This window comes from Saimiri boliviensis, chromosome 2 (assembly GCF_048565385.1).
Source record: "Saimiri boliviensis isolate mSaiBol1 chromosome 2, mSaiBol1.pri, whole genome shotgun sequence".
Taxonomy (NCBI): domain Eukaryota; kingdom Metazoa; phylum Chordata; class Mammalia; order Primates; family Cebidae; genus Saimiri; species Saimiri boliviensis.
Genome location: NC_133450.1, coordinates 132,073,394 through 132,101,327, shown reverse-complemented (window position 1 = coordinate 132,101,327; position 27,934 = coordinate 132,073,394). Strand labels below are relative to the sequence as shown.

Here is a 27,934-nt window from a genome sequence, read left to right as displayed (position 1 = left end):
ACCAAGGTGACCCCTAGCCCTGGAAGGGACCACACTCAGTGGAGAGGCAAGTGGCGTTGGTATTGACCCTGTGGAGTAGCTGTGAGGTCACCCAGGGAGCTGGTGAGGTGCGGAAGCCTGCGGACCAGGAAGCCTGGTGACCAGGGCAGCACGGGGAGGCCTCTGTGGGGTAGCCCTCAGGGACAGGCACTGCCGACCTTTGTCCCGGTTTCCCGCCTCTCGCCCCCCAAAGCCCAGATCTGCGGCCTGAGCATATCCTGAGGGCATGTCCTGGCGATCCCCATGCCAGCGCCAAGCTGGGCAGTCGGCGCCCCGGAGCATGTGTTGACTGGTTGCTGGACCCGCGCGCCTCGCAGAGAGGAGGGCAGGGGCGTCGGAGGGGCGCAGCGCCCCCTGCAGCCGACGTGGAGGCGGCAGGAGCGACGCGGAGAGGGGGAGATCCCCGGAGGAGGTGGGGGGCGGGCAGTAGGGGCTGAGCCGGGCTCTGGCCTCAGGGCCGCGCCACCCTGCGTGGCGGCCGAGCCCTAATCCGAGCAGGAGGCAGCATCTCCCCTGGGACCGCGAGGAGCGCGGCAGTGGCGCACGGATGGGAGGGGACCACACGGCAACCTCGGGGCGCCCCACCCCCGGCTCCTGACAACCGGAGGGAGTTCGGGCGGAGGAGGGGAGGCAGCTTAGCGATGCCGGCGCCCGCCTCGCAGACTCACGCGGAGGTGTGAGCGGGACCCCCGCGCTGACCCCGAGGACTCGTGCCCCCGCCGCCCGGGCGCCCTGGGAGGCGCGCGGCGCGCCGGGGCGCCGGCAGGCGACGCCCTCCGCAGCCTTTAAAGCCTGGGGCGCACCCGGGTTCCCCCCCCAGCCCCACCCCGCGGCGCGGCCCCGCCCCCTCATGCATATGCAGGTGAGCGGGTGACGAATGGGCGAGCGAGCTGTCAGTCTCGTTCCGAACTTGTTGGCTGCGGTGCCGGGAGCGCGGGCGCGCAGAGCCGAGGCCGGGACCCGCTGCCTTCGCCGCCGCCGCCGCCGCCGCCGTCGCCGCCGCCGGGTGGGAGCCGGGCCGGGCCGCAGGAGCGCGGCCGCCTGCTAGCCGGAGCCGCCGCCGCCCCTGCACGCCCGCCTCCCAGGCCCGCGCGCCGCGGCGCTGCGCTCGACCCCGCCCGCGCCGCCGCTGCCTCTGCCGCTGCCGCTGCCGCTGCCGCTGCCTCTGCGGGCGCTAGGAGGGCGGGCGGGCGCTGGGAGGCCGGCGCGGCGGCCGGGAGCCGGGCGCGGGCGGCGGCGGCGGCGGCGGGGCCGGGAGGGCGGGTCTCAGGGGCAATGCGGGCGCAGGGCCGGGGGCGCTTGCCCCGGCGGCTGCTGCTGGTGCTGGCGCTCTGGGTGCAGGTGAGCGGGGCGGCGGGGGCGGCGGGGGGCGCGGACGGGGCGCACCGGGCCGCCTCTCGGGGCCGCAGGGTACTGCCCGGGGCCGCCGCGGTTCGAAAGCCCTCAGGGCTGAGCGCGGCGGCGGGGGCTCCAGGCGGGCGCGGCTGGGTGGGGGCGGGGCGGCGGGGCCTGTTCCCTTACCTTTGGCGCCCGGCCCGCCGACCCCGGCCCGCGCCTCCCTCCGCTCTCCCGCTGCCTTATTTTTAGGCGGCGCGGCCCATGGGCTATTTCGAGCTGCAGCTGAGCGCGCTGCGGAACGTGAACGGGGAGCTGCTGAGCGGCGCCTGCTGTGACGGGGACGGCCGGACAACGCGCGCGGGGGGCTGCGGCCACGACGAGTGCGACACGTACGTGCGCGTGTGCCTTAAGGAGTATCAGGCCAAGGTGACGCCCACGGGGCCCTGCAACTACGGCCACGGCGCCACGCCTGTGCTGGGCGGCAACTCCTTCTACCTGCCGCCGGCCGGCGCTGCGGGGGACCGCGCGCGGGCGCGGGCTCGGGCAGGCGGCGACCAGGACCCGGGCCTCGTCGTCATCCCCTTCCAGTTCGCCTGGCCGGTACGTGAGCTACACCCCTCGCGCTCCAGCCCCTCCCTCTCCCTCCGCACCCCAGCCCCGCGCGCTCCGCGGCCCCCCCAGCACCTGCGGCCCGGCCTGCGTGCGGGCCGCGCGCGCCCAGGCGGGGCGGGGCCGGCAGGGGGCGCGTGCTCTGGGGGCTCGGTCCGCGCCTGGCCACGTGGGCGCGCGGGGGCCGCGGGGCCGCGGGGCCGCGGGGCCACCGGGAACCGGATCGCGGCGGCGGCGTTCCGCGTGCGCGGCGGTCTGCGGCGTGTGCCTGCGTCGTCCTGCGCGTGTCTGTCTGGGCGGGGAGGCGAGGCGAGGCGCCCCTGTCCCGGGCAGGCTGTGGAGGCAAGTGCGCAGCGCGTGCTGGGGCTGGTCTAGGGCAGGCCCTGACGGAGCCGCCCCGGGCCCGTGGCCAGCCTGCGCTTGCCCTGCAGTTTCCTGGATGCCCAGGGGGCACGGGCGGGCGCCATGGGACTTAGGCCCAGGATAGTCTAACGCATAACACGTGTCGGCGGAAGCCCCTGATCCAAGATCCCTCAGAAGCAGAGATAGCGGGATCCTGGTGCTGTGACCTTCTGTGCCACTGTGCTGTTTGTGGGGTTTTTTTTTGGTTTTACTCTTGGGAGGGGCAGAAGCTGAGTCGGTGTTCTTTGCTCTCCCCTGGGAGGTGGCCATTCAGGTAGGGGCCCTGGCCTGGGTATGCTGGGAGGAAGTGGAGTAGGGGTCCAGTGTTGCTGGGAGACAGGTACTCACCCAGTGGTTCTCAGGGCGTGGATGAGGGCTGGGTTGGCGGGTGGTAGCGGTAGTGGGGCAGCCCCAGGCCTCAGGCGCCTGACCTCATTGTCTGGAGCAGGGCCTTGCACTGGTGCGCGAGGTCCTTCTCTGCTTGGTCACTGTGCTGGGGGCCTGGAAGTAGGTGAGGGCTGGAACGAGAGGGCCATGCCCACCTGTGATCAGGGAGTAGACGGAGCTGGGAGCCAGGCAGTGGTTCCAGCTAGCAGGAGGCACAGGAGTGTGTCCACCTGGTACCCTGGGTCCCAGAGAGATTTCGAGTGGAGGACAGGCCCTGCCGGGTCTGGCTCCCAGTCCTGTGCTGTACCTTTGGAGCCCTGGCTGCGGCCTTGCTGGCTGCCCCATCCTCACCCTTTCCTGGGCTCCCCACTGTGGAAGCTGGCCACGGTCCCCTCTGGCCATGTCCCCAACCCCTGAGCACCCAGGGAAAGTGTCCCCCAGATGGAAAAGGCAGGGGCGGGCATGGGAGGGCCCAGGTGGTTGTGAGAAGCCCAGCCCCTCACCCCCACGGCGGCACAGGCAGGTCTGAGCAGGGCCGCAGCCTGTCATCTGCACCTGGGCCTGAGCCAGCGTGGCCCCACGTCGCTACCTGAGGATGTGTTTTCTGCTCGAGTTGGCAGCAGGGGGTGTGGGGGCAGGGAGGTCTTGGAGGAATGTGGCGGGCTATCGCGTGTCTGCCCTGGCTCTTCGCCCCGCTGGCCAGCCGGTCAGGTGTGGGATGGGACCGGGCAGGCCCTTGCCTTCCTTGGAGCCCGGGCACTGGGTTTTGGGGCCAGCTCTCCTCCCTGCCTCTTGGTCCCAGTTGGTTCCTCGAATGCCCCAGGAGGGGGCGATTGGCCTGTCTCTGGGTGGGGGGCCAGGGTAGTGGCATAGCTGTGTGTTTGGGGCCAGCCCTGGTCTCTTGCTATGTGGCCAGCCTGCCAGGCGGGAGCCGAGCCGTGATGCCAACATTCTGGTATTTTCACTTGGGTGATGGCAGCCCATGGCCATGCTGCCTTGGCTTGCTGAGGGTCCAGCTCTGTGCTGTGAGATGAGGTGTACGTGGTGGTGACAAGAAGGCAGGGACTGAGTTCAGGCTCCCTGGGACCTGCAGAGGGTTTCAGCTGGAGGGTAGGGTGGCATCCTGCCCAAGCCTGTGGGACTGTTGGACTCCCTGGAGTAAGGGGTATGAGAGAGCCTTACAAGCTAGGCACCAGGACACCCCAGGGGTCCTGGGGATGTATGGGGGTGGAGCCAGGATAGGTGGGAAGAGGAGCGGGGGCATCTGGGCTCTGCACAAACTCCTCCCCCTGGCCCCTGAGTGACTTTCCCACCCTGTGGTCTCTGCTGGTGACCCAGGCTTGGCTGGGTGGCCCTCTGCCCCCTGGCCTGGTTCCTTGTGGCCGAGGTCTGTGTGCTGTCTACGACGCATGGATCTGTGCTGGTCTTGGGCTCAGCTTCCCCTGGTGGATAGGCCAGGGTCTTGGACATGGAGAGGTAGTGGACTACCTGCCAGCAGGATGCCTGGGCCCCACCCCTCCTGGCTCCACCCCTGGACATCCCCACGACCCCTGGGGTATCCTGGTGCCTAGCTTGTAGCTGGCAGGGTGAGGCCACATTCTCCCAGTTGGTGTGTGTACGCACCTCCAGGTGCTCTGTGGGCGTGACAGGTGGTGATGGAGGTTTGGAGCGGAGTAGTATCGTGGTGGGTGCAGCAGGGGCCTGGTAGATGGCAGGCCTAGGGGGCATGTGCTGGCTGAGGGAGGAGCAGGGCGGTGGCAGTTGGCTGTGACCTGGGCAGCCAGGGCCCCGCCCTCAGAGGTGGAGCTGGAAGCCACACCTGCCTGGCTGGCGCATCTCTGGAGCCAGGAGCCCGCCTGCCAGCGAGGGTCTTTCCTGCTCTGTCTCTTTCGTGTACGTGCTGGGCTCCAGGGCAGCTGTGTGGGGTGACGTGGCTGGAGCATGGTCCCCGTGGCAGACAGATCTGGGCTTGTGGGGAGAGCAGGGCGGGCGAGGGCCCTGCAGATGTAGGAGGTAGGCCTGGGGCTGACCCTGTGTCCAGTTACTCAGGAGGCCTGAGGTCCTGGGCCATATGGAGGTACTGGGGCTGAGCTTTTCTCACCTGTGAAATGGGCATGGTAGTCCTTTTTCGTTGGGGGGGTCTCATGAAATCAGATAAGGCTGCTGAGCACCCAGCTCAGACTGTGCTCCTGCTCCCAGCCTGGCTCCCAGACCTGCCCAATTTTTCCCCTTCCCTGCCTTCCCTCCCCTCCCCTCCCTTACCCCCAGGGAGGAAGACTCTTACAGAACCCTCCCCCTGCATCTGGCCCTAGGGCTCAAGGTGGGCCACACTTGTGTGGCTGTGCTGCCACCTAAGCTGCTCATGGCAGGTGTATGGTTTAGTCCCCCTCTACTTCCTGTTTGTACTGAGCTTGGGGCTGGGGCAGGCAGGGCCCTGGCCTCCCGCCCTCCCTACAGGGTATCCCGTCTGTACACTGAGGACCATTTCTTCTTCCCATGCCTGCCCATTGGGGACCAGGAGAGCTGTCCAATCTGGTATGGAACGTGGGTGCCTGGGTTCCTGTGTTGGGTGGGCTTTGGTCTGCTCCTCCTGCTGTGGCCCTGTGGGGGGACTCAGGGTGGGTCTGCTTTGTACACTGGGGGTCTGGTTCAAAGCTTTGGTATGGGGCAGGGTGGGGTTTTCAGTGCCCAGGCAACATGGGAACCACAGGAGCCAGAGAGGGCTGCCTTGGCCAGGGAGGACTGGGGAGTGGGCTGGATGTTTTTCACGGGCTCCTCAGGGTGGGCTGGGGGTCAAGGAGGGCAGTGGGGGCTGGGGGCCGCAGGCTGGGGTGGAAGGAGACTGTGGCTCTCAGTGGGTGCTGCTCCATGGTGTCTCGATGAGAGGGGTGAGCTAGGCCAGTAAAGGGGCACTTGTGGAGCCGTGCTCCGGCCTGAGCTGCTGGTGGTGGGGTGGGGACGGGGAGACAATTATTTGCAATCCCAGGAGCGGGGTCCCTGTCCCCAGACCCCAGGCCCGAGCGGGGTCCCTGTCCCTAGAGTCCCTGTCCTTAGACCCCAGGCCTGAGCGGAGTCTGTGTCCTTAGACTTCAGGCCTGAGCGGAGTCCCTGTCCCTAGACCGCAGGCCTGAGCAGGGTTCCTATCCCCAGACCTCAGGCCTGAGCAGAGTCCTTGTCCCCAGACCCCAGGCCTGAGTGGAGTCCCTGTCCCTAGACTGCAGGCCTGAGCAGGGTTCGTGTCCCCACATCCCAGGCCTGAGCGGGGTGTGGCTGGCTTTGTGGCAGGTGGTAGCAGCCGCCACTGTCTTCACAGTGGAGGGTCTCGGACCTAGAGGGCGTGTGCTGGGGATGGTGGGGTGCACCCAGCATGGCCCTGACTGGTTTTTGGTGTGGTGCATCCGTGCCTGCGCCCTGCATGGGGTGGGCTTTGGTCTGCTCCTCCTGCTGTGGCCCTGGGGCCCAGAGCCCAGGGGATGCTGTTTGCCCCCACCCCCTCTTCCCTCCCTCGGGCGACAATGATGGCAGAGGCTTGGGCCTCTCAGAAGCTCAGGTTTCAGGAAATGTATCTGTGCTTAGATCTTCTGGCGCCTGCACCAAGCTCTGTGCTCCATGGGGGGCGGGAGGCTGATGCGGGAGGCTGAGGGAAGAAACCAAGTTGGGGCGTTGGCCTGGGGCAGTAGGGCGAGGAGGCTGTGTTGGCCCAGACAGTCGGGGCTCTGGGCTCTGGGGGCCCTGGACTATTGGGGTCCTGGACCTTGGGTGCCCTGGGCTTTGGGGTGCCCTAGACCTGAGTGGCCTGAGTTTTGAGATGCTGTAGATTGAGGGTACGCTGGACAGTGGGGTGCACTGGACCTAGGATACCTGGGCTTTGGAGCACCTTGGCTTTGGGGTACCCTGGGTCATGAGGTGTGCTGGGCCATGCAGTGCTTTGGGCTGTGAGGTGCCCTGGACTGGGGGTGCACTGAGCCACTGGGCTGTGGGGTGTCCTGGTTCTAGGGTGCCCTGGGCTGTGGGATGCTCTGTGCTTTGGAGTTTTCTGGACCTGGGGTGTCCTGGGCTTTGGGGTGCCCTGGACCTTGGGGTGTGCTGGGCATGCAGTGCTTTGGGCTGTGGGGTACCCTGGACTTTGGGGGCCCTGGACCTGGGGTGTCCTGGGCTTTGAGGTACCCTAGGCCTAGAGTGGGACATCTAATGCCATGTCTGCTTCTCCTGTGACTTGTGCCCCTGCCTGGGAACAGCAGGAGGGTTTGGACTTAGTCTTGGGAGGTTGGGCTGTGAAGGAGGCGATCAGATAGTCAGGCCAGGCTTGCAGGGAGAGGCTTAGCTGGGCCTACAGGAATGAAGCCCTACCCCCATGGCCTCCGGAGGCTGGTCGGGGCATAGCCTCGCTAGGCTGGCCTCAAGAAAGGGTCTGGGTTCCTCTTCCTGCTTGCTGGGGAACCTGGGCAGGTGGCGGGTCTCTGACCTGTCCCCATTGCCCCTGCTGGCCCCAGGCCCACATCCCCACAGGCCCCAGCCCCATTCCTGGAAGGGCACAACATGCCCACCCCCCCGCCCCGCAACCCAGGCCCTCGTGTCCGTCCTGTTTTCTTTTTTTCCTTTTTTTTTTTTTTTCCTTGAGACGGAGTTTTGCTCTTGTTACCCAGGCTGGAGTACAACGGCGCGATCTCGGCTCACCGCAACCTCCGCCTCCTGGGTTCAGGCAATTCTCTTGCCTCAGCCTCCCGAGTAGCTGGGATTACAGGCACGCGCCACCACGCCCAACTAATTTTTTGTATTTTTAGTAGAGACGGGGTTTCACCATGTTGACCAGGATGGACTTGATCTCCTGACCTCGTGATCCACCCGCCTCGGCCTCCCAAAGTGCTGGGATTACAGGCGTGAGCCACCGCGCCCGGCCGTCCGTCCTGTTTTCTAGGGGTTTGGTGTTGATGAAACCCTGTGCCAGACCGTGGCCCACCAGGCAGGAAGGACAGGGGTGAGAGATTGCTGTTTGCAAAGGAGGCAACTGAGTCCTGGAGGCTGGCCCCTGGGGAACAAGAGGAGCTGGGAGGGCGCGGCAGGTGGAGTGAGGCTACAGGTACCGCCCCGTGAGCCGGCTCAGGTTCTCTCTGGATGACTTCTTGCCATCCAGGTGTAGGCACCCCAGCTGGCGGGCGGTGGGGCCCTCTAGGCGGCGGGCAGGCGCGCATCCCTGTGGGAGCACGTAACCAGAGCCCTGGGCTCAGGCGAAGGTGGCAGTAATCCTACCTGAGCGGCTGGCATGGGGTTTCCTGGGAGTGGAGAGGAGCTCCCTGCTGGCCCCGAGACCCAGGTGTGGCTGTGCTGGGAGACCAGGGGGCCTGGCTTTCCTCTGCCTGCCCCGTGGCCGGAGCTGCTCTCAGACCCATGCTGGCCCCATCCTCTCACCCCACTGTTGCTGCTTTCTGGCCCTGCAGTTCCTGTCCAACGGCTAGAGTGACTGTTAAAGCCTGGTGGGTCCCAGACCTCACTCAGACCCCCAGTAGTCACCCACTTCGCTTAGCCTCAGGAAGGAAGTCCGTGCTGGGCTCTGGGTCTATGGCGTGACGCCCCGTCCCTGTGGGCTATGCGCTCCCAGCCCCAGGCCTCCTTGTAGGGTCTGCCATGCAGCTCCCTCACTTCCTCCCCCACACCCTGCAGCCTCAATCCCAGGCATCACCTCTCTGAAGTCTGGCCTGGCCTTTTTGTTTGTTTGTTTTTTAAGACTGAGTTTCACTCTTGTTGCCCAGGCTGGAGCGCAATGGCACAATCTCTCCTTGCTGCAACCTCTGCCTCCTGGGTTCAAGTGATTCTCCTGCCTCAGCCTCCCAAGTAGCTGGGATTACAGGCACCTGCTACCACGGCTGGCTAATTTTTGTATTTTTAGTAGAAATGGGGTTTTACTATGTTGGCCAGGCTAGTCTCAATCTGACCTCAGGATTACAGGTGTGAGCCACGGTGCTTCATTGGCCTGGCCTTATCAGAACAACAGCCCCTGCTCCCTGCCACTTTCCCTAAGTCCCACCGGCCAGAGGTTGTCATCCTTGGTGGCAAAGCCATGCCTGCTGCATACTTGATGTTAATGAAGGAGCCAAACGCCAGATGCCTGGGAAGCGGCTGGGTGCTCCAGCTGTTACCAGGGGTGGGGAAGGGCTTGATCAGGTGCCGCCTGGAGGTTGGTGCTCCAGGAGGACGGGGGTGGACAGGCTGGAGTGGGTGGGTAGGAGCCTCGGAAGCCTCAAGGGTGCTCTGAGCTGGGGGGCTGTGGATGGAGCCCTGATGGGGGTGTGGATGGAGCTGAGGGGGTGTGGATGGAGCCCTGTGTGGGGTATGGATGGAGCTCTTGGGGGTGTAGACAGAGCCCTGGGGATAGTGTAGATGGAGTCCTGTGGGGGGTGTGGATGGAGCTCTAGGGGTTATAGACAGAGTCCTGGGGGTAGTGTGGACGGAGCCCTGTGGGGAGTGTGGATGGAGCTCTAGGGGGCATAGACAGAGCCCTGGGGGTAGTGTGGACGGAACCCTGTTGGGGGTGTGGATGGAGCTCTAGAGGGTGTAGACAGAGCCCTGGGGGTAGTGTGGACGGAGCCCTGTGGGGGGTGTGGATGGAGTTCTAGGGGGTGTAGACAGAGCCCTGAGGACAGTGTAGATGGAGTCCTGTGGGGGGTATGGATGGAGCTCTAGGGGGCATAGACAGAGCCTTGGGGGTAGTGTGGACGGAGCCCTGTGTAGGGTATGGATGGAGCTCTTGGGGGTGTAGACAGAGCCCTGGGGATAGTGTAGATGGAGTCCTGTGGGCGGTATGGATGGAGCTCTAGGGGGCATAGACAGAGCCCTGGGGGTAGTGTGGACGGAGCCCTGTGGGGGGTGTGGATGGAGCTCTAGGGGGTGTAGACAGAGCCCTGGGGGTAGTGTGGACGGAGCCCTGTGGGGGGTGTGGATGGAGCTCTAGGGGGTGTAGACAGAGCCCTGGGGGTAGTGTGGATGGAGCCCTGTGTGGGGTGTGGATGGAGCTCTAGGGAGTATAGACAGAGCCCTGTGTGGGGTATGGATGGAGCTCTAGGGGGTGTAGACAGAGCCCTGAGGGTAGTGTGGATGGAGCCCTGTGTGGGGTGTGGATGGAGCTCTTGGGGGTGTAGACAGAGCCCTGGGGGTAGTGTGGATGGAGCCCTGTGGGGGGTGTGGATGGAGCTCTGAAGCGGTGTGGATGGAGCCTTGGGAGGCATGTGGACATGTCTCTGGAGATCTCCCGGTTCCCGTGGGCAGGGCTTTGTAGGCCATGATGGCCTCAGGGAGCCTTGGAGATGGGCAGCTACTTGACCCTGTAGCCTGGCGGAGCCATGTGGGATGTGGGAAAACAGGTTTAAGGGAGACTTGAGAGGTGGGATTGAGGGCCTGGTGACAGCCTGCTGTGGCTAGGGAGGGTTCTGGAAGCCGGTTGGGGATGGCTGTCCACTTCTAGCCTGTGCTCTCTGCTGGTGCTCTGGAGGCAGGGGCTCAGGAGGGGGTGCCAGGGTGTGTACAGCTGGGAGGCGCAGGGTAGGCCCCAGGTGTCCATATTTGAGGGACAATTGGAGGTGTGGGGCGGGGGACTGGGGAGGGTCCTGGAGGCTAGGCTGGGTGTGGCTGGCAGCAGGTTGAGTAGGGAGGGGCTGGACATGGGAACGCAGTCTTCTTCGACGTCCTGGGAAGCCAGGCCTGTCCTTAGCTGGATGGGACCGAGGCACCGGGGTGGGGCTGGGGTGGGGACCAGGGAGGGGCTGGCAGGCATGGGGTTGGGCCTTGCGGGGACATGTAGGGCCCTGGCTCAGTGGGGAAGTGTGGGTTAGGTTTGGTTTTTCCAGCACAGCAGGGCCTTGGGGCTGGGTGGATGGTGGGCGCTGAGGGATGGAGTGGGCCTGGCCTGCTCGGACACTGCCCAATGCAGCCTCTCCCGGGACGGGAAGCCAGCAGGCCCGAAGGTGGCTCAGCCCTAGCCCCTTCCTCTGGGCCCCACCTGGATGGAACCAGGGCTGGGCTTGGGCCGTGGGCATGTCAGGTGGAGCTGTGGGGTTTCTGGGCAGTGAGGGCCGAGAAGCTGTGGCATGTGGTGCCTGGTGTTGGGCAGTGTGGGGTGTGTCCCAGGGTCCCTCGTGTCTGAGCACCTGCCTGTGACTGACAGTCTCTGTGGGCTGCGCTGGGTGGAGTAGGAGGCTGGCTGTGTGGTCACATTACTTGGCTGACAGCATCATCTGTCACCATGGCTGGTGCACAGGGGCCAGGTGTCCTGGGGGCAGAGGCAGAGTGGCCATGGGATAAGGCTGTGCTGGGACAGTTCCTGGGCCTCTTGGCCTCGGTTTCCTCAACTGTACTGCGAGAACCCCTCCTGCCCCCCGTCCTGTGGGGTGAGGGAGGTGTGGGTTTGCCCGTGTGCCCCCTCCTGCCCCACGTCCTGTGGGGTGAGGGAGGTGTGGGTTTGCCCGTGTGCCCCCTCCTGCCCCACGTCCTGTGGGGTGAGGGAGGTGTGGGTTTGCCCGTGTGCCCCTTCCTGGCCCCCGTCCTGGGGGGTGAGGGAGGTGTGGGCTTGCCCATGTGCCATGTACTTGCAGGACCTGAGCTCAGGCCTGTCGGGAGCCTCTGGCTGGGCACCCTCTGCTTGCCCACCCCCGTGCACCTGGTGGAGGGCAGCCGGCAGGGCGATGGGCCCTGTTCCTCTCTGGCAGGCTTGTGGTGGGGCCTCACATTCCCTCCAGTGGTCACCCCCTGTGAGGCGTTTCCCCTGGAAACGCTCAGGTCCCGGGCCTCTGGGCCCCCGTCGTGGCTACTCCAGCCAGGCTGCTGCTTGCCCACCTCCCCCACAGTCGCTCTTCCTGTGCTCCGTGCTGACTTGAGCCAGCTCAGGGCAGGCTGGGCCTCTGGTACCCAACAGTAGGGAGCCCAAGCCCCTGAGCCTGAGTGGCCCGGAGGGGCAGTCTCCCTTTCTGGAGACTGCAGAGGACGTGGCTTGAGGATGAGGTGGGTGGTGGGTCCTGTGAGGACTCTGGGAGGGGGTCCTTGGCTGGGGAGAAAGGGCCAGAGCCTGGCAGACCCAGGGCAGAGTTGGAAGCCCGGGCTCTGTCCCACCCTGGACAGGGCACAGGTGCGGCTTCAGGCACCTGACGCGCCTCCCCATGTCTGCAGCGCTCCTTCACCCTCATCGTGGAGGCCTGGGACTGGGACAACGACACCACCCCGAATGGTGAGTGAGCCCTGGGGCAGGCGGCCGCTCCTCTCAGCTTCAGGGCACCGGTGGCAGGGCCCAGGTCCTCTGCCTGCTTGGTACAAAGGCTTCCTTTACCCAGAGGATCACGCGTGCTGTATCCCTTATTGCTCTGGCTGCTGGGAAGAGCACGTCAGCCACGTGCTGACGTGGGATTTGCAGAGCTGTGTTTGCACTCTCCTCCCTAGTCCTGGCTTTGTCTACGTTGTTGTCCCATTGGATGTACTCTTTGGGGGCTCATGTCAGTGACTCAGTGGAGGTGACACCCTTGAGTGTCGCTCTGGTTTTGTGGCCCCCTCTACTCATCTGTCCTGGAGCACGGGGCCTTGGTGGCTGTCTCCCTGAGGCTTGCCTGCTGGCTGGCTGGCCTGTGCAGGGCCCTGCAGGGGTAAGGTGGGGAGGGCTTCCATGGGTGAATGCAGAAGCACCCACAGGCCGAGGGAGCAGCTCGTGTGAAGTCCCAGGCAGGAGCCGGCTCGCTGTGTCAGGGGGCAGGAGGGGCAGGAGGGGCATCTGGGGCCACGCTCAAATCACGGGGGCTGGCAAGCCACTGAGAGGACACGGGTTTTGTCTGTGGGGCCAGGACAGAGACCATCGAGGAGCTGCCACATGAGTCTGAGCATGTCAGGGTGACTCTGACCAGGGGCATTCTGAGGGGTGAGGGGCTCTAGCTGCTCTCAGAAGTGGAGGCACAGGGTTGGCCAGTGGGTTGGAGATGGTGAGAGAGCGGAGCCAGGGTGTCTCAGCTGCCAGCAGAGTGGAGGGGCTGTTGACAGGGCAGGGATGGTGGTGGGGGTATCTGGGTGGGGAGCAGCAGCCGTGGGGACCCCAGTGGCTCAGGGGAGGGGTGTTCCCTGAGAGGGTGGCAGAGGCTCAGGTGGGCTGAGGCCAGAGCAAGGTCAGCAGGGCTCTTCATGATGTGGACCTAGAGAGGCTGGGGCGGCCGGGAGGCCCCATGGGGAGTGGGCCAGCGCAGAGTCCTCCCAGGTCTTGGCCCATGAGGCAGGAGAGGTGGGGTCTGGAGAACCCCTTCATCTCTTATTGTGGAAAAAGTTGAAGCTGTGCTGAGCCGCAGGTACCGGCAGCACGGACCTTGCCTATCAGCGCCAGCAGCTGCGGCTGTCCCCAGCCCCTGGTCTCCCACTGGCTTTACTTAAAGTGAGGCTTAGCAGCGGGTCCCTGAACCTGTCTGTCTTGGGGACCTTCGGGGAGGCTTGTTTGGAGGTGGGGACGGTGGCAGTGTTTGGCACTTGTGGGAGCCAGTCACAGTGCAGGAGACGGGAGGGCAGCGGAGCGCCCATGCCTGTGCTGGCGAGGGCTGGACACAGTGCCCAGGTGGGCGCAGGTGCTGGAGCAGGGCCGCAGTGGGCGGGCACGGGTGTGGGACCCAGGACTCACACCCTGGTCACAGCCGTGCCTTCTCTGTGGAGCCCGTGGTCTCAGCAGCCCTCCCTGCAGCCCCCCAGCTCCTAGCTAGGCCCCCTGACCCTCTGCATTTAAGTGGGAGCGGGAGCGCAGGCTGGTGGTGGGAGGGACAGGCCTCCTGGGCCCTGAGCTTTCTGCAGCAGCCTGGCCAGCGGGCCTGCCCTCCTTGTGCTGCCGCCTGCTGTACCCGGCCTCCCCATTGCCCCGGAAGCCGCCCAGCTGGGTGGGTTCCTCTAGCCTGTGCTGACTCTGCCGCCCCCCCAAGAGGAGCTGCTGATCGAGCGGGTGTCCCACGCCGGCATGATCAACCCCGAGGACCGCTGGAAGAGCCTGCACTTCAGCGGCCATGTGGCGCACCTGGAGCTGCAGATCCGCGTGCGCTGCGATGAGAACTACTACAGCGCCACCTGCAACAAGTTCTGCCGGCCGCGCAACGACTTCTTTGGCCACTACACCTGTGACCAGTATGGCAACAAGGCCTGCATGGACGGCTGGATGGGCCGGGAGTGCAAGGAAGGTGAGGGCCGCCGCGGTGGGCAGCGGGGGCCTTGGCACGCCCGGGCATGGCCCGGCCGGCTGGCTGGCTGCCGCTGAGCCCCTCCTCCCCTCTGTTGGCAGCTGTGTGTAAACAAGGGTGTAATTTGCTCCACGGCGGATGCAGCGTACCTGGGGAGTGCAGGTGAGTGTGCCATGCCCGTCTTCGCCCTTCCACCTGATGCAGCAGACGGCGCCGGCACACACAGCCTGGCTCTCAGGGTCCGCCTGTCGCTGGCTGGAGGTCGGGCACATGGCGAGCGGGAGGCTCTGCAGTCAGTGCAGGAGGTGCGTGTCTGAGCCCGGGGTATGTTTGATGACGGCCCCATGAGGACGATGAGGAGATCAGGGAGGCTGGCTGGACAGCCACGGGACCAGGGGGCAGAGGCCTGGAGGCTGCCAGCCACCCGGAGGTGGGGCACTGGCAGGGGACTCGGTAGCACTGCCCATGGGGAGAGGGTGGGCGGTGAGAGGTGACCAAGCAGACAGGGTGGGAGAGAGGCCTGCAGGGCCAGGGAGGGAAGACAGGCTGCTGGCAGGGTGGTAGCCGGGCAGGGTGGGTGGAAGGGCTGAAGCTGTTGCATGTGGAAGCAGCAGACAGGAGGATGTGGGGAGGAGGCTGGGGGAGGAGGCTGCGGGGAGGAGGTTTTGAGGAGGAGGCTGCAGGGAGGAGGCTTCGGGGAGGAGGCTGCAGGGAGGCTGTCGGGAGGAGGCTACAGGGAGGAGGCTGCGGGGAGGAGGCTGTCAGGAGGCTGCAGGGAGGAGGCTGCGGGGAGGATGCTGCAGGGCACGTGGGGGCTGGGGGAGAGGGGCCAGTGGGAGGTAGAGAGGGGCCTGCAGACACCCTGGGGTGGAGCCCAGGGATTTGTGGATGGATTTGATAAAGGAGGAAGAGTGTGGAGTCAGGAAGACCCCAAACTGCTGAAGAGTGGACCCTGTGACTGGAGGAAGAGCGGCTGCAAAGGAGCAGGCAGGGGCAGCCGTGGGGTGGATGGCGTTAGGGGGACTCCTGCCCGGTGCCAAAAGCCACCGAGAAAGCTTATGGGTGAGGCCCAGCCCGAGCCACATGGGTCTGTGGCACTCAGGAGGTGTTTAAAGCCTGAAAGGTGGAGAGAGGCCGAGGGCCCAGTCCTGGCTGCCACAGGTCCGGGTGCACAGATGAGGAGCCGGCAAGGGCCTCCACCAGTGGCCGGGGTCTCCTAGCCAAGTGCAGACAGCAGACACCTCTGGACCCGGACCAGGGTGTGGGGGATCAGGCTGGGGGGCTAGCATTGCCTTAGAGTGGTGCAGAGAAGTAGGGGGGCAGCAGGAGGGGCTGGGGCCTGGGGTCTGGAGTGGGTGTGGGCTCTGATCGGGGAGCTTCCTGTGTCTGAGCCGGCTGGGGAGCCCGGGAGGGCGGGGGGACAAGCTGGCGGAGAGACAGCAGGTAGGCGTGAGTGCTGCCCTCCAGCCCGCCTTGGGTTGCAGGGGTCCCAGGATCTCTCTCTGAGGGGTGGGTTTTCCTCCATGGACGCTTCTCAGACAAGGACACTGGGGCACAGAGAGGCGAGATGCTTTCCCCAGGGTCACACAGCCTGGTGTTTCTGACTGGAGGGCGGAGTCTGGGACCCAGCTGAGTTGGGAGCCAGGGTGGGGAGGTGGGTGGCCCTTCCACAGGCCCCACGGCTGAGTGACCTGGAGCCTCCTGTGAGGAGCTGCCCTGGCCAGTCCCGGGGCAAGGAGGCAAGCAGGGCCAGGGCCACCCACCCGGTCACTCGAACACACAGCCCGGCCAGGTGCGCCAGCCTCTAGTCAGCCCAGGACGCAGCAGGGTGGGCCTGGTTTGGGCAGAGGTGGGCCTGCGGGAGTCGCCTGGCCCTGAGGGACCACACAACCTGGATGGCTGTGGGCTGGCAGCCGGAATGTCCCACCGAGGCTGGAGGAAGGCGGCCGTCCCCGCCCTTCCCCCGCAGGAAGATGAGGAGCAGGCGTCCAGGGGCCTGGTGGGTGGGGACAGTAGGTGAGCCCCGCCCACCCCTCGCGCTGGCCCTGCCGGGGAGGCCCAGCTGCTGCCGAAGCCTCGGCTCAGGTTCCAGCGCAGGACGCGCCCCCCCCACCCACCGGATGCTGCGGAGATGACCGTGCTTTCCTGCTGCCGCCCCTCCAGGGCCCTGGGGCTGCTGGCTGGGGAAACCGGGAGATGGGGGCCTGCGTGGGCTGCCCCGCCCAGGGTTGAGAGCACGCCCTTGGGACCCACGAGGGCTGGGCTCTGAGCCTGGCCGTGATGCTCCCTGGTGGGTGACCCAAGGTGTGCACAGCCCTGCCCTGAGCCTGGGTCTCTATGTCCATGGAGGAGGGATTCCAGTCGGGATGTGAGGCCACCCACATGGACCACTGCATTCAGGGCTGGGAACTGCAGACACATTCTCCCCAGACTCAGTTTCCCCATTTGTGGCAGCTGAGCTGGGCTACTAGGCCTTTGGTGCTGGCTGTGTGGCTTGAGGGCGGCTCAGGAAGGGCCGTGGTTCTTTCCTTTTACAAAAATAAAGTGTGGCGGGTGCCGGTGTGGAAGTGACGTGGCCTGGACGTCATTCTTGTCCTGCAAGACCTGAGAGTTCTAGGAAGGGCCCCCCAGCGTCCCGTCAGGGCCTGAGTGGCAGCCCGCTGGGCCTCGGGTGTCACCATTGCAGGCTGGCGGTGGCACCCTTGAGTCAGGCCAGCTTCTGCCCTGGCCACCTTCCCTCTCCTGGAGGACCCCCAAGAGGGGATGTTGACCTATAGCCTGTGGCAGAACCAGGCCTGGAGGCCAAGAGGCCTCTGGAGGGTGTGTTTTCGAGGGTGCGCTGGAGCTTCTCCAGCATGAGGAACTACCCTGCGCAGGGCTGGCCCAGGGCAGCCCGTGGGCCTCAGTAGATCCATCTGGGAGATGGACACTGTGGGACTTTACTGGGAGAGAAACAACTGCCTTTGAGTTGGGGGTAAGGGCGTGTGCTGTGCCCAGGGCCACATGGCTGAGGCAGGGCCAGGAGTGCTCCCCTGCTGCCCACTGGCCTACCCAGCCCCTGGTGCCGCCTGGCCCTGGCAGCATCTGGTGAGTCCAAGCCGGCATTCTCATACACGGGGTCCCGGCAGGGCCTTCCTTTCCTGGCGCCTGCTCTCGGGGCCCAGCTCACGGGTGAGTCCCAAAATAGCTCAGGGGAGGAGTGATGGGACAGCTGGGTTGACCGTCAGCCGCCAGCGGCCGGGAATGCCCGTGACATTGGGGCTGGCCGGCGGGGCCGCAACCCCTGCCTGGATGGGGCTGCTACAGTTCAAAGGCCTGAGGCCGCCCGCTGGCCCTGGGTGTGGCCCGAGTGACTGTGCCTGGTTCCTCTGCTGCCCGCTCAGGCGCCACAGCTCACCGGGTCTCACGTCCCTCCCCTTCCCCCAGGTGCAACTACGGCTGGCAAGGGAGGTTCTGTGACGAGTGTGTGCCCTACCCCGGCTGCGTGCACGGCAGCTGCGTGGAGCCGTGGCAGTGCAGCTGCGAGACCAACTGGGGCGGCCTGCTTTGCGACAAAGGTGGGGGTGGGGATGGGGAACGGACTGGATGCTCACCATCGCGGGGCGGGGGGCCGGGAGCGGGGGCCAGGCTTTTCCCTTGAGCATCCCACCCCTGCCTGCAGACCTGAACTACTGTGGCAACCACCACCCCTGCACCAACGGAGGCACGTGCATCAATGCCGAGCCCGACCAGTACCGCTGCACCTGCCCCGACGGCTACTCGGGGAGGAACTGTGAGAAGGGTATGCCGGGGGGATGCCACTCAGGTCCCAGCCAGGCAGGGACTGGTTCCCTGGGGAGCCGGTGAGGCCCATCCCTCTGGCCTCCTGTGTGGTGGGCGCCTGACTCCCAGCTTGGGGCCCCGTGGGCTTTGGGAGGAGGACTTGTGGAAGGCTGGGGGCCTGGCTGCCAGCCTTGACCCCCTGTGTGATTCTGCAGCTGAGCATGCCTGCACCTCTAACCCTTGTGCCAACGGGGGCTCTTGCCATGAGGTGCCATCTGGCTTTGAATGCCACTGCCCATCAGGCTGGAGCGGGCCCACCTGTGCCCTTGGTGAGTGTCTGCACATGGGCAGGGGACCCTGCCTGGCATCAGTGGTGGGAGTGGGGCAGTTCACTGAGGTGGGGCTCAGTGGTCAAATCCCCTTGTGTGGCTGTGAGTGTCTTGGCGAGGACAAGTGGCAGGAAGACCCCGACTTGTGGTCCCTCCTGCTCACGGGGACCTCATCCCCGTGGATCACACTGCCGTGGCCCCACCGTTCTGTTTTCTGCAGACATTGATGAGTGTGCCTCGAACCCGTGTGCAGCCGGTGGTACCTGTGTGGACCAGGTGGATGGCTTCGAGTGCATCTGCCCCGAGCAGTGGGTGGGAGCCACCTGCCAGCTGGGTAAGGGCTCCAAGCATGTGTACAGGAGCATGGGCTGTGCATGCGGGGCTGCTGGTGCTGCTGGTGCTGCTGGTGCTGCGGTTGCTGCGGGTGCTGTTTGTGCTGCTGGTGCTGCTGGGCTGCGGGCACCAGGCATGGTGCTGCAGAGCAGGCAGGGCCCGAGCCCATGGCTCCCCCTTGTCTCTTTCACAGACGCCAATGAGTGTGAAGGGAAGCCGTGCCTTAATGCTTTTTCTTGCAAAAACCTGATTGGCGGCTATTACTGTGATTGCATCCCGGGCTGGAAAGGCACCAACTGCCACATCAGTCAGTATGGGGGGTGGGCACTGGCAGGCGGGCCGAGGCGCATGGGACTCCGCCTCTGACCCTGCTCCTCTGCCCCCAGACATCAACGACTGTCGTGGGCAGTGTCAGCACGGGGGCACCTGCAAGGTGAGGTGGGGCCGGGAGGGTGTGTGGCACGGGGACTGTGGGGCCCGGAGAATGTGTGGTGTGGGGGTTGTGGGGCCATTGGGGTGCCTGCAGGAGGCTCACCCGGCTGGCCTGCTCAGGACCTAGTGAACGGGTACCAGTGCGTGTGCCCACGGGGCTTTGGAGGCCGGCACTGCGAGCTGAAGCGTGATGAGTGTGCCAGCAGCCCTTGCCGAAGCGGCGGCCTCTGCGAGGACCTGGCCGACGGCTTCCGCTGCCACTGCCCCCAGGGCTTCTCCGGGCCTCTCTGCGAGGTGAGGTGTGCCTGGCCACCCTGCCCCACCTGCTGCTCTGGGATCTGTAGGGTAGACCTCTTCCCCTGACCACAGGGCCTGAGTGACCATGGGGTGATGCAGGGGTAGTTGTCCCCGTGGTGTCCCGGGCTTAGGCCCCCCTGGGTGTTGGGTGGGCACGTGGAGTTGTCACAGGCTTGGCCCCCTGTGGGCCTTGACTGTTGTGACAGGCCATCCTGGTGTCCTAGGCCAGGAGCCCCCAGGCTGCTGGCTGCCCAGGCCCATCTGTCCATCTGTGTACCCCCTTGGGACTGGAGGGCAGGGCGCTCTGGTGGGCAGAGCACATGGGGCAAGGTGGGTGCCTGATGGTGGAGGAGCATGCACCTGCCGTGGGTAAGTCCTGGGTCCCAGTGAGCATCTCTCTCCGGGCTGACGCTCTCGTCTCCCTCTGAGCGTGTGTTGTGCTGGATCCCTTTCTCCATCTCCCCTTTTCCCCTGCCTCCAAAACCCCTGTCTCCCTACCACCCCCTCCCCTACCCCCCAAACTCTGCCTCCCCATTGCCTGTCTTCCCACCACCCCCTCCCCCACCTCCCCTGACCTCCCTCCCTCCCACCCTGGGCAGCCCAAGACCCTGCCCTCACCTTGGTGCAGAGGATGGGCCTCCTATCCAGAGGGCTTCTTGGGCCCCAGGGAAGGGGTTGGAGTCTGACCTCAGGTCCTGTTTCCATGGCCCTGGAAAAACCCACAGTCTTGGCTCTGAGGGTGGCCGGGCAGTATGTGAGGGGGTAAGGAGCTGCTCTTCCTGCCAGCAGTGGTGCCAAGGCCTCATCCCTCCTGAGGGAGGCAGAGGAAGCTGGATTGCAGTGGAGGTGGGGGCCCTCAGGTGTCAGTGTTCAACTGACAAGGCCTGGGCAGTCTCAGTTGGGCAGGGGTCTTGGGTTCTGGCTGGCACTGCCCAGGCCAGGGTGGAGGGGCCTGAGGTTCCCTGGGATCTGCCTTCCTATGGCTACAGAGGCCTGGCCTGTGTCCCTGGCCTGGGCTCTCACAGGAGTCCCCCCACCCTACAGGTGGATGTTGACCTTTGTGAGCCGAGCCCCTGCCGGAACGGTGCTCGCTGCTATAACCTGGAGGGCGACTATTACTGCGCCTGCCCCGATGACTTTGCTGGCAAGAACTGCTCTGTGCCCCGGGAGCCGTGCCCTGGTGGGGCCTGCAGAGGTGCTGGCTGCAGCATGGGGTGGTGGGGGAGATGGTGGGGCAGGGGCAGGCCTGACTCCGACCATGCTGCCGCCACAGTGATCGACGGCTGCGGGTTGGACGCGGGGCCCGGGGCTCCTAGGGCGGCAGCCTCCGGCGTGTGCGGCCCCCACGGACGCTGCGTCAGCCAGCCCGGGGGCAACTTCTCCTGCGTGTGTGACAGCGGCTTTACCGGCACCTACTGTCATGAGAGTGAGTGGCCGAGACAGGGGCTGGGGTGGGGCTGGGCTGGCCTGCGGCCTCGGCTCACCCACTCGCCCCCGCAGACATCGACGACTGCCTGGGCCAGCCCTGCCGCAACGGGGGCACGTGCATCGACGGGGTGGACGCCTTCCGCTGCTTCTGCCCCAGCGGCTGGGAGGGCGAGCTCTGCGACACCAGTGAGTGTCCCGGCGCCCGCCCACGCGGCCCCTGTGGCCCCTCAGCGACCCGAGGTGGCCACTGCCTGGGCGCTGCTGGGCTGGTAGCCGGAAGGGCCTAGCCAGAGGGTGCTGCTGCCCCGTGCCCGGGACCAGCTCCCCACCCCGACGTGCCTTCCCTGCCCCTCTGTCCTCCCTGGCCCAGCTCCAGTGCTTCCTCCCCCGGGAAGCCCTCCCTAAGCGCCGGTGAGCCCCCGCCCGCTGACCGGCGTCCTCGCCCCCAGATCCCAACGACTGCCTTCCCGATCCCTGCCACAGCCGCGGCCGCTGCTACGACCTGGTCAACGACTTCTACTGTGCGTGTGACGACGGCTGGAAGGGCAAGACCTGCCACTCACGTGAGTGCCCACAGGCCCTGGCTGCTGGTGGCTGCCCCGGGACCCTGGCCCTGGCTGCTGGTGGCTGCCCCGGGACCCTGGCCCTGGCAGTCTGGGGCCCGACTGCTGAGCGGCCCATCTGCCCACAGGCGAGTTCCAGTGCGATGCCTACACCTGCAGCAACGGTGGGACCTGCTATGACAGCGGCGACACCTTCCGCTGTGCCTGCCCCCCTGGCTGGACGGGCGGCACCTGCACTGTAGGTGAGGAGCCCCTGATGCCCCTGCCACCCCAGGAGCCGCTCCCTCACCCATGCTTCGCCGAGGCGTCTTTTTTGAGGGCCACACCTGCCCCCTGCCCCGGGTCTGTCTGCCCTGTCTGGGTTGGCGGTGTGGTTTGGAGACCCGGAGCCTGCCCCAGGGCCAGGTGAGACGCTCCTTCCTCCTTCTCCTCTTCTTACAGCCAAGAACAGCAGCTGCTTGCCCAACCCCTGCGTGAATGGGGGCACCTGCGTGGGCAGTGGGGCCTCCTTTTCCTGCATCTGCCGGGATGGCTGGGAGGGACGCACGTGCACCCACAGTGAGTGCGGGAACGTGTGTGGGTGGGGGTCGCTTCTCTCCACCCAGACACCTCCTGCCCTGACTCTCCTCATTCCCTCTGCCAGCCCCTCATGCTACTGCCCCGCCCCCAACAAAAGGCACCCTCCTTGATGGCCGTGCCCAGCCCCCTGAGCCTCCCCAGCCCCAGCCCCACAGTGTGATCACGCTGAGGCTGGACAGAGGCTGGCATGCTTGGGGCTGGGTACTGATTCTCTGCCTTCTTCTCCCAAACCAGATACCAACGACTGCAATCCTCTGCCTTGGTGAGTGGCACCCTGGGGCTGCAGCAGGGGCGGGACTTGGCCTACCGCAGGGGCCGCCTGACGCCCACCCTCTGCTCTGCAGCTACAACGGTGGCATCTGTGTTGACGGCGTCAACTGGTTCCGCTGCGAGTGTGCGCCTGGCTTCGCGGGGCCTGACTGCCGCATCAGTGAGTGGCCTGTCGGGGGCTGTGGGCCTCAGCCTTGGGAGCCTCTCCAGCCCAGCTGAGGGGTCAGGAGTCTGCAGGAGTCTGGGGACATTAATGTCCATATCCCCTGAAGGCCAGTGTAGCCACAACCACTTCCTGCCTCTCAGCCTTAGTTTCCCCACGTCTGTGTCCTGTGGGGTTCCTGGGGCATACCCTGCCAAGTAATGAAGTAGGGGGCCCCAGCCCCATGGAACATTCTGAGGCTAAGGGAGGAGAAGGACGGGAGCCGTAGGGGTTAGCACATGGCCTGACGTGGGACCCTCTGTGGCTGGAGGGCTGTCGCCCTGGGTGTCGGCCCCACTGTCTGTCCAGCGCCTCTTGGCTGGTCTGACCCAGCCACTGGGGCTAATCCAGGATGGGACAGACCCACTGCAGAGGCAGATAGATGGAGGAGGGTGCTGTTGGGCCAGGGTCAGGCTGGGTTCAGGAAGGCCTCGGGTAGGCAGCAGCTTGGGCAGTGGGGTAGGTGGGCCCTGCAGGGCTGGCAAGGCCTTCGTGCCGGCCCAGGGGCTGCTCATCAGCCTGGGGCTTGCGCCCGCGTGCCCTGGCTCCCTGCTGCCCTAGGCCATGCTGCTCCTGCGGTGGACGTTGGCTTCACTTCGCTGAGCAGCGGCCGCTCTCCCGGCAGACATTGACGAGTGCCAGTCCTCACCCTGCGCCTACGGGGCCACGTGTGTGGATGAGATCAACGGGTATCGCTGCAGCTGCCCACCCGGCCGAGCCGGCCTCCGGTGCCAGGAAGGTAGGCCCCGTGTGATTGCCCTGGGCTGGGTTGGATTAGGGGGCATGGATGAGACCCGGCCCCAGGGCCAGAGGCCCACGGCTGACCCTCGAGCCCCCTTTCCCCACAGTGATCGGGTTCGGGAGGTCCTGCTGGTCCCGGGGCACTCCTTTCCCACACGGAAGCTCCTGGGTGGAAGACTGTAACAGCTGCCGCTGCCTGGACGGCCACCGTGACTGCAGCAAGGTGCGGGCTGCCTGGGAGCCTCCCTGCCCTGCCCGAGGCTGGTGCTCGCTGACCCTGACCACTCCGTGAGATCAGGAGGCGGGTTCTGAGGTTGGGTGGGCTGAGAGCTATCTGCTCACCTCTGAGGGACACCCAGGGAAAAGGGAGCCCAGCTAGGCCCCACGCCTCAATGTGAGGTTGGGACGCAGAGGCCTGTCCTGGTCCCTGCCGTGTTCTGCCTGCCCTGTCTGCTGTCCAGCCTGACCTGCCTCCCTGGGAGCCCCTGGGGCGGCCGGGCTGGGGCCCTGGGGCTTGCAGACCTGGACGGTGTCTCTCCGCCATGTGGGACCTGCACCTGCCTGTGGGTCCTGGTTCGTGTGCCTGCATCTGACTCTCCTGTGTGCACCTGTCCAGGTGTGGTGCGGGTGGAAGCCTTGTCTGCTGTCCGGCCAGCCCGAGGCCCTGAGCGCCCAGTGCCCGCTGGGGCAGAGGTGCCTGGAGAAGGCCCCAGGCCAGTGTCTGCGACCGCCCTGTGAGGCCTGGGGAGAGTGCGGCACAGAAGAGCCACCGAGCACCCCCTGCCTGCCTCGCTCCGGCCACCTGGACAATAACTGCGCCCGCCTCACCTTGCGCTTCAGTCGAGACCATGTGCCACAGGTGAGGGACCTGGCGGCGTCTGCACAGGCCACACACCCGTCGGCATCTGCTCTTGGCGTGGCCAGAGCCCAGCCCCATGGGGCAGGGAGGCCCTGGTTGGCCGAACAGTCACTCTTGGTCACAGAGAGTGACCCTGTGGGGTCAGATGCGAGGGACATTGGGCTCAGTGCTGGGTGGGGGTGGCAGAGGGGGCCGTGAGAGCAGCCAGCGTGGGGTGCCTGTTTGTCCAGCTGTCCTGATGGTGCCATGGCTGCCTCCGCCTGGCTCTTGGGCTGCAGCTCCACGGGCAGTTTTGCCTTGGCCAGGGACCTGCCTTTGTCTGCTGTGTGCCTGAAGCTGGGTCCCGTCTCAGGAGGGGCTCGGAACAGGAGACACACTGCAGCTACCTCTGCCTTTTCCTCCTGCCGCCTGCAGGTGGAGCTGGCTCCTCCATGAGGATGGGTGGGGGGCGCTGTCCCCTGCCTCCTGGTGTAGGGCGCAGCTGGGTGGGAAGCTGCCCCCACTAGGCCCGTGGCATCTCTGCTCTACTCTCCTGGGCAGGCTGTGGGGTGTGTCCTGCGTGTACCCACAGCGCCGGTCCAGGGACATAGGTGTCAGGTTCTCGGCCCCGCCTTGCCCTGCCCACGTGCTGCCTGTCTCTACCCAGGGCACCACGGTGGGTGCCATCTGCTCTGGGATCCGCTCTCTGCCAGCCACGAGGGCTGTGGCACGGGACCGCCTGCTAGTGCTTGTCTGTGACCGGGCGTCCTCAGAGGCCAGCGCCGTGGAGGTGGCTGTGGTGAGTGCCTAGTGGTGTGCAGCACCTGGGTGGGTCCTGGCTATGCTAGGCAGAGGCTCTGGCAAGGCTGGTCCTGGTGTGGAGGGATTGGAGACAGGCATGTCTCCCCAGGCTGGGGCTGTGGTCCGTGCAGGAACTGCTCCCCGGGCCGGGCCAGTATCAGGACGGGCAGGGCTGTGGGGTGGAGCTTCCCCTGCAGCTGTGTCCTCGCCTGGTCCCCTGCTCCGTCTGCCTCTGTGTCCTCACATCACAGGCAGCAGGGGAGTCTACGGGCTCAGGCCGCCCTGCAAGGCCTGCTTTGGGACTGCTCCAGCCCTGGGGGGTATCAGATGTGAGTGAATACCAAGGGAGTCGAGTGAGACTGGGGTGGGCATGTGCCCAGAGAGGAGAGGGAATGTTCCGGATCATGGTGTGGTGGGGGTGGGCTGTGGTGTGTGCAGAGCAGTGGGTGTGGCCGTGACACAGTGTGACGGGCGGAGGTCATGGCCAGGCACGGGAGGGACACACAGCGTTTTGGTGTCCTAAAGCCACTGCAGATGGGGTCGGGGGACATGGGTGGGTGCTGTAGGTGACAGAAAGGCAGTAGAGGCAGAGGACAGATGTGAGAAGTGAGCCACCATGGGTCACGGCACCATCAGGCACGTGGTGGAGACAAGGGCACATCCCTGGGTCACCGTGGCCTCATGGAGGTGCTAGATTTGTGGTGCCCTTGGGGCGTGGCCCCAGGTGGGGTCGGGGCTGGGAGCAGATGGGAAGGGACAGCCATCAAGGCAGGTGTCACTGGACAGTGCCACCCCCCACCCCCTCCCCTTCGTCACACTCAGTGTCTGGGATGTTGAGGTCCCCACCACAGGACCCCAGGCTCTCCCATGCGCCATGCTCCCGCGTGGCCAGGGCCTCAGTTCTGGGGGTGGGCTCTGGGGCCCTCGGGCTGTGCCCACAATGCTGTTTTTTGCTGCAGTCCTTCAGCCCTGCCAGGGACCTGCCTGACAGCAGCCTGATCCAGGGTGCAGCCCACGCCATCGTGGCCGCCATCACCCAGCGGGGGAACAGCTCGCTGCTCTTGGCTGTCACTGAGGTCAAGGTGGAGACGCTTGTCGTGGGAGGCTCTTCCACAGGTGAGGCGGGAGGTGGGCCTGGGAAGGCACCAGGCAGGCAGCTCAGGCGTTGGGGCACAGAGCCGGCCTATTGTGCAGCCACCAGGAACACAGCAATCCCTGGCACCTGCTGCCCCGCCCCCCAGGTCCCGTCCTGGGGCTCTCCCCACAAGCCAGGAACCAGAAGGTGGGGTCTGGGTGTGTGGCTAGCAGCCTGCAGCTGCCCTGGCCTCAGTACCCCTGGCCCTTCTCCCTGGCCCCCAGGTCTGCTGGTGCCCGTGCTATGTGGAGCCTTCAGCATGCTGTGGCTGGCATGCGTGGTTCTGTGCGTGTGGTGGACACGCAAGCGCAGGAAAGAGCGAGAGAGGAGCCGGCTGCCCCGGGAGGAGAGCACCAACAACCAGTGGGCCCCGCTCAACCCCATCCGCAACCCCATTGAACGGCCTGGGGGCGGCCCCTGGGGCGGCGGGGGCCACAAGGACGTGCTCTACCACTGCAAGAACTTCACACCGCCACCGCGCGGGGCGGACGACGCGCTGCCTGGGCCAGCGAGTCACGCCGGCGTCAGGGAGGACGAGGAGGACGAGGACCTGGGCCGTGGTGAGGAGGACTCCCTGGAAGCGGAGAAATTCCTCTCGCACAAATTCACCAAAGATCCTGGCCACTCGCCGGGGAGGCCGGCCCGCTGGGCCTCAGGCCCCAAAGTGGACAACCGCGCGGTCAGGAGCATCAACGAGACCCGCTGCGCCGGCAGGGAGTAGAGGCGGCCACCAGCTGGGCCGGGACTGGGACCCTCATGGGAGCCACGCCACCTGCCAGACCTGGAGGCCAAGGCCATGTGCATAGTTTCTTTATTTTGTGTAAAAAACCACCAAAAACAAAAAACAAATGTTTATTTTCTACCTTTCTTTAACCTTGTATAAATTATTCAGTAGCTGTCAGGCAGAAGGCAACGGCGAATTCTCGGATAGTTGCTATTTTTGTAAAGTTCCCGTGCATGGCACTCGCTGTGTGGCAGGAGAGAGCAAAGGGTATCTGCGTCCTCACCAAATCGTGTAGCGTTTGTTACCAGAGGTTGTGCACTGTTTACAGAATCTTCCTTTTATTCCTCACTTGGGTTTCTCTGTGGCTCCAGGCCAAAGTGCCAGTGAGACCCATGGCTGTGTTGGTGTGGCCTGTGGCTGTCAGTGGAACCCATGGCTGATGGTGTGGCCTGTGGCTATTGGGACCCATGGCTGATGGTGTGGCCCGTGGCTCTCAGTGGGACTTGTGGCTGTCAATGGGACCTGTGGCCATCAGTGGGACTTACGTGGTCAGTGGGACCCTGGTTATTGATGCAGCCCCGGCTCCCAGCATGGTCCGTGGCTGTTGGCAGCACCTGTGGTTGTCAGTGGGGCCTGAGCTCATCGGAGTGGCCTGAGGCCAGCGGGTCAACCTCACGCTCGCTGTCCAGCCCCGTCCCGCCTGCCGCCCGCGCTTCCTCCTGCCCAGAACGCCCGCTCCAGCGATCTCTCCACTGTGCTTTCAGAAGTGCCCTTCCTGCTGCGCAGTTCTCCCCTCCTGGGACAGCGGCAGTACTGAAGCTTGTGACAAGTGCCTTCACACAGACCCCTTGCAACTGTCCATGTGTGCCGTGGCACCAGGCGCTGCCCCCCTGCCGGCCCCGGCTGCCCCTCCTCGTGAAAGTGCATTTTTGTAAATGTGTACATATTAAAGGAAGCACTCTGTATATTTGATTTAATAACTTCAACAGTCCAGCCTCCCTTGTTCTTTGGATGCTGTTCCTTTTGTATTTGGTGTCGGATTTGGGAGAGCGATGCCGGCAGAGAGGCGTGGGGCCCTGGGGCCCATGCTGGGTGTTGGTCCACGTGGCTCTGGTGGCCGTGGAGGGTGAGACCGTTCTGCTGAGTCAGGGCCTCAAACATGTTGACATGCCAAGGTGGTGGACGCAGGCTTGGCCAAAACCTTCCTGGGAATGGGGGAGCTGGTCCTGAAACCCATGCAAGGGCCTGGAGCCGCTGGGAGAGGAGACTGGGACAGAGTCTCCGAGTACCAGGAGGGAGCTGCAGGTGCCTTGCAGTGGACCCTGATGACAGACAGCTGAAAGTGGTTTTATAAAATAGAAAATTGCTTACCCCTGAAGAACTATCAAGGTCTTAAGGAATTACCAGGTCAAAATTGTCATTCATTCATTCATTCATTCATTTGTTACGCTTGTCCATTCGGAGGCAAGGTCAACATGGGAGAGACTGCGGGCAGGAGGGAAGCAGCCCTTCCACCTGGCCCTGGAGCTGGCTTTGCATCTCACTGAC

The 27,934-nt window shown here is 65.3% G+C and overlaps 1 protein-coding gene across 3 annotated transcripts; it reads left to right on the top strand.

Moving 5' to 3' along the window:
- The first annotated feature begins 1,277 nt into the window (after positions 1-1,277).
- Positions 1,278-27,372, top strand: JAG2 (jagged canonical Notch ligand 2). Of its 3 annotated transcripts, none has more exons than XM_039462849.2 (26): positions 1,278-1,380; positions 1,627-1,977; positions 11,932-11,989; positions 13,701-13,952; positions 14,054-14,114; positions 17,379-17,509; positions 17,614-17,733; positions 17,930-18,043; positions 18,264-18,377; positions 18,570-18,683; positions 18,763-18,809; positions 18,929-19,102; positions 20,150-20,285; positions 20,379-20,531; positions 20,606-20,719; positions 20,983-21,096; positions 21,225-21,338; positions 21,538-21,654; positions 21,910-21,937; positions 22,020-22,105; positions 22,773-22,886; positions 22,996-23,111; positions 23,505-23,747; positions 24,394-24,525; positions 25,487-25,643; positions 25,887-27,372. In XM_039462849.2, the coding sequence occupies exons 1-26, from the start codon at positions 1,315-1,317 to the stop codon at positions 26,381-26,383; spliced, it is 3,723 nt and encodes a 1,240-aa protein (XP_039318783.1). In that variant the 5' UTR covers positions 1,278-1,314; the 3' UTR covers positions 26,384-27,372. The 3 variants fall into 3 exon arrangements, with proteins under 3 accessions (XP_039318783.1, XP_039318782.1, XP_039318784.1); XM_039462848.2 differs by having other exon boundaries at positions 20,150-20,300; XM_039462850.2 differs by lacking the exon at positions 18,570-18,683 and having other exon boundaries at positions 20,150-20,300.
- Positions 27,373-27,934: the final 562 nt, after the last annotated feature.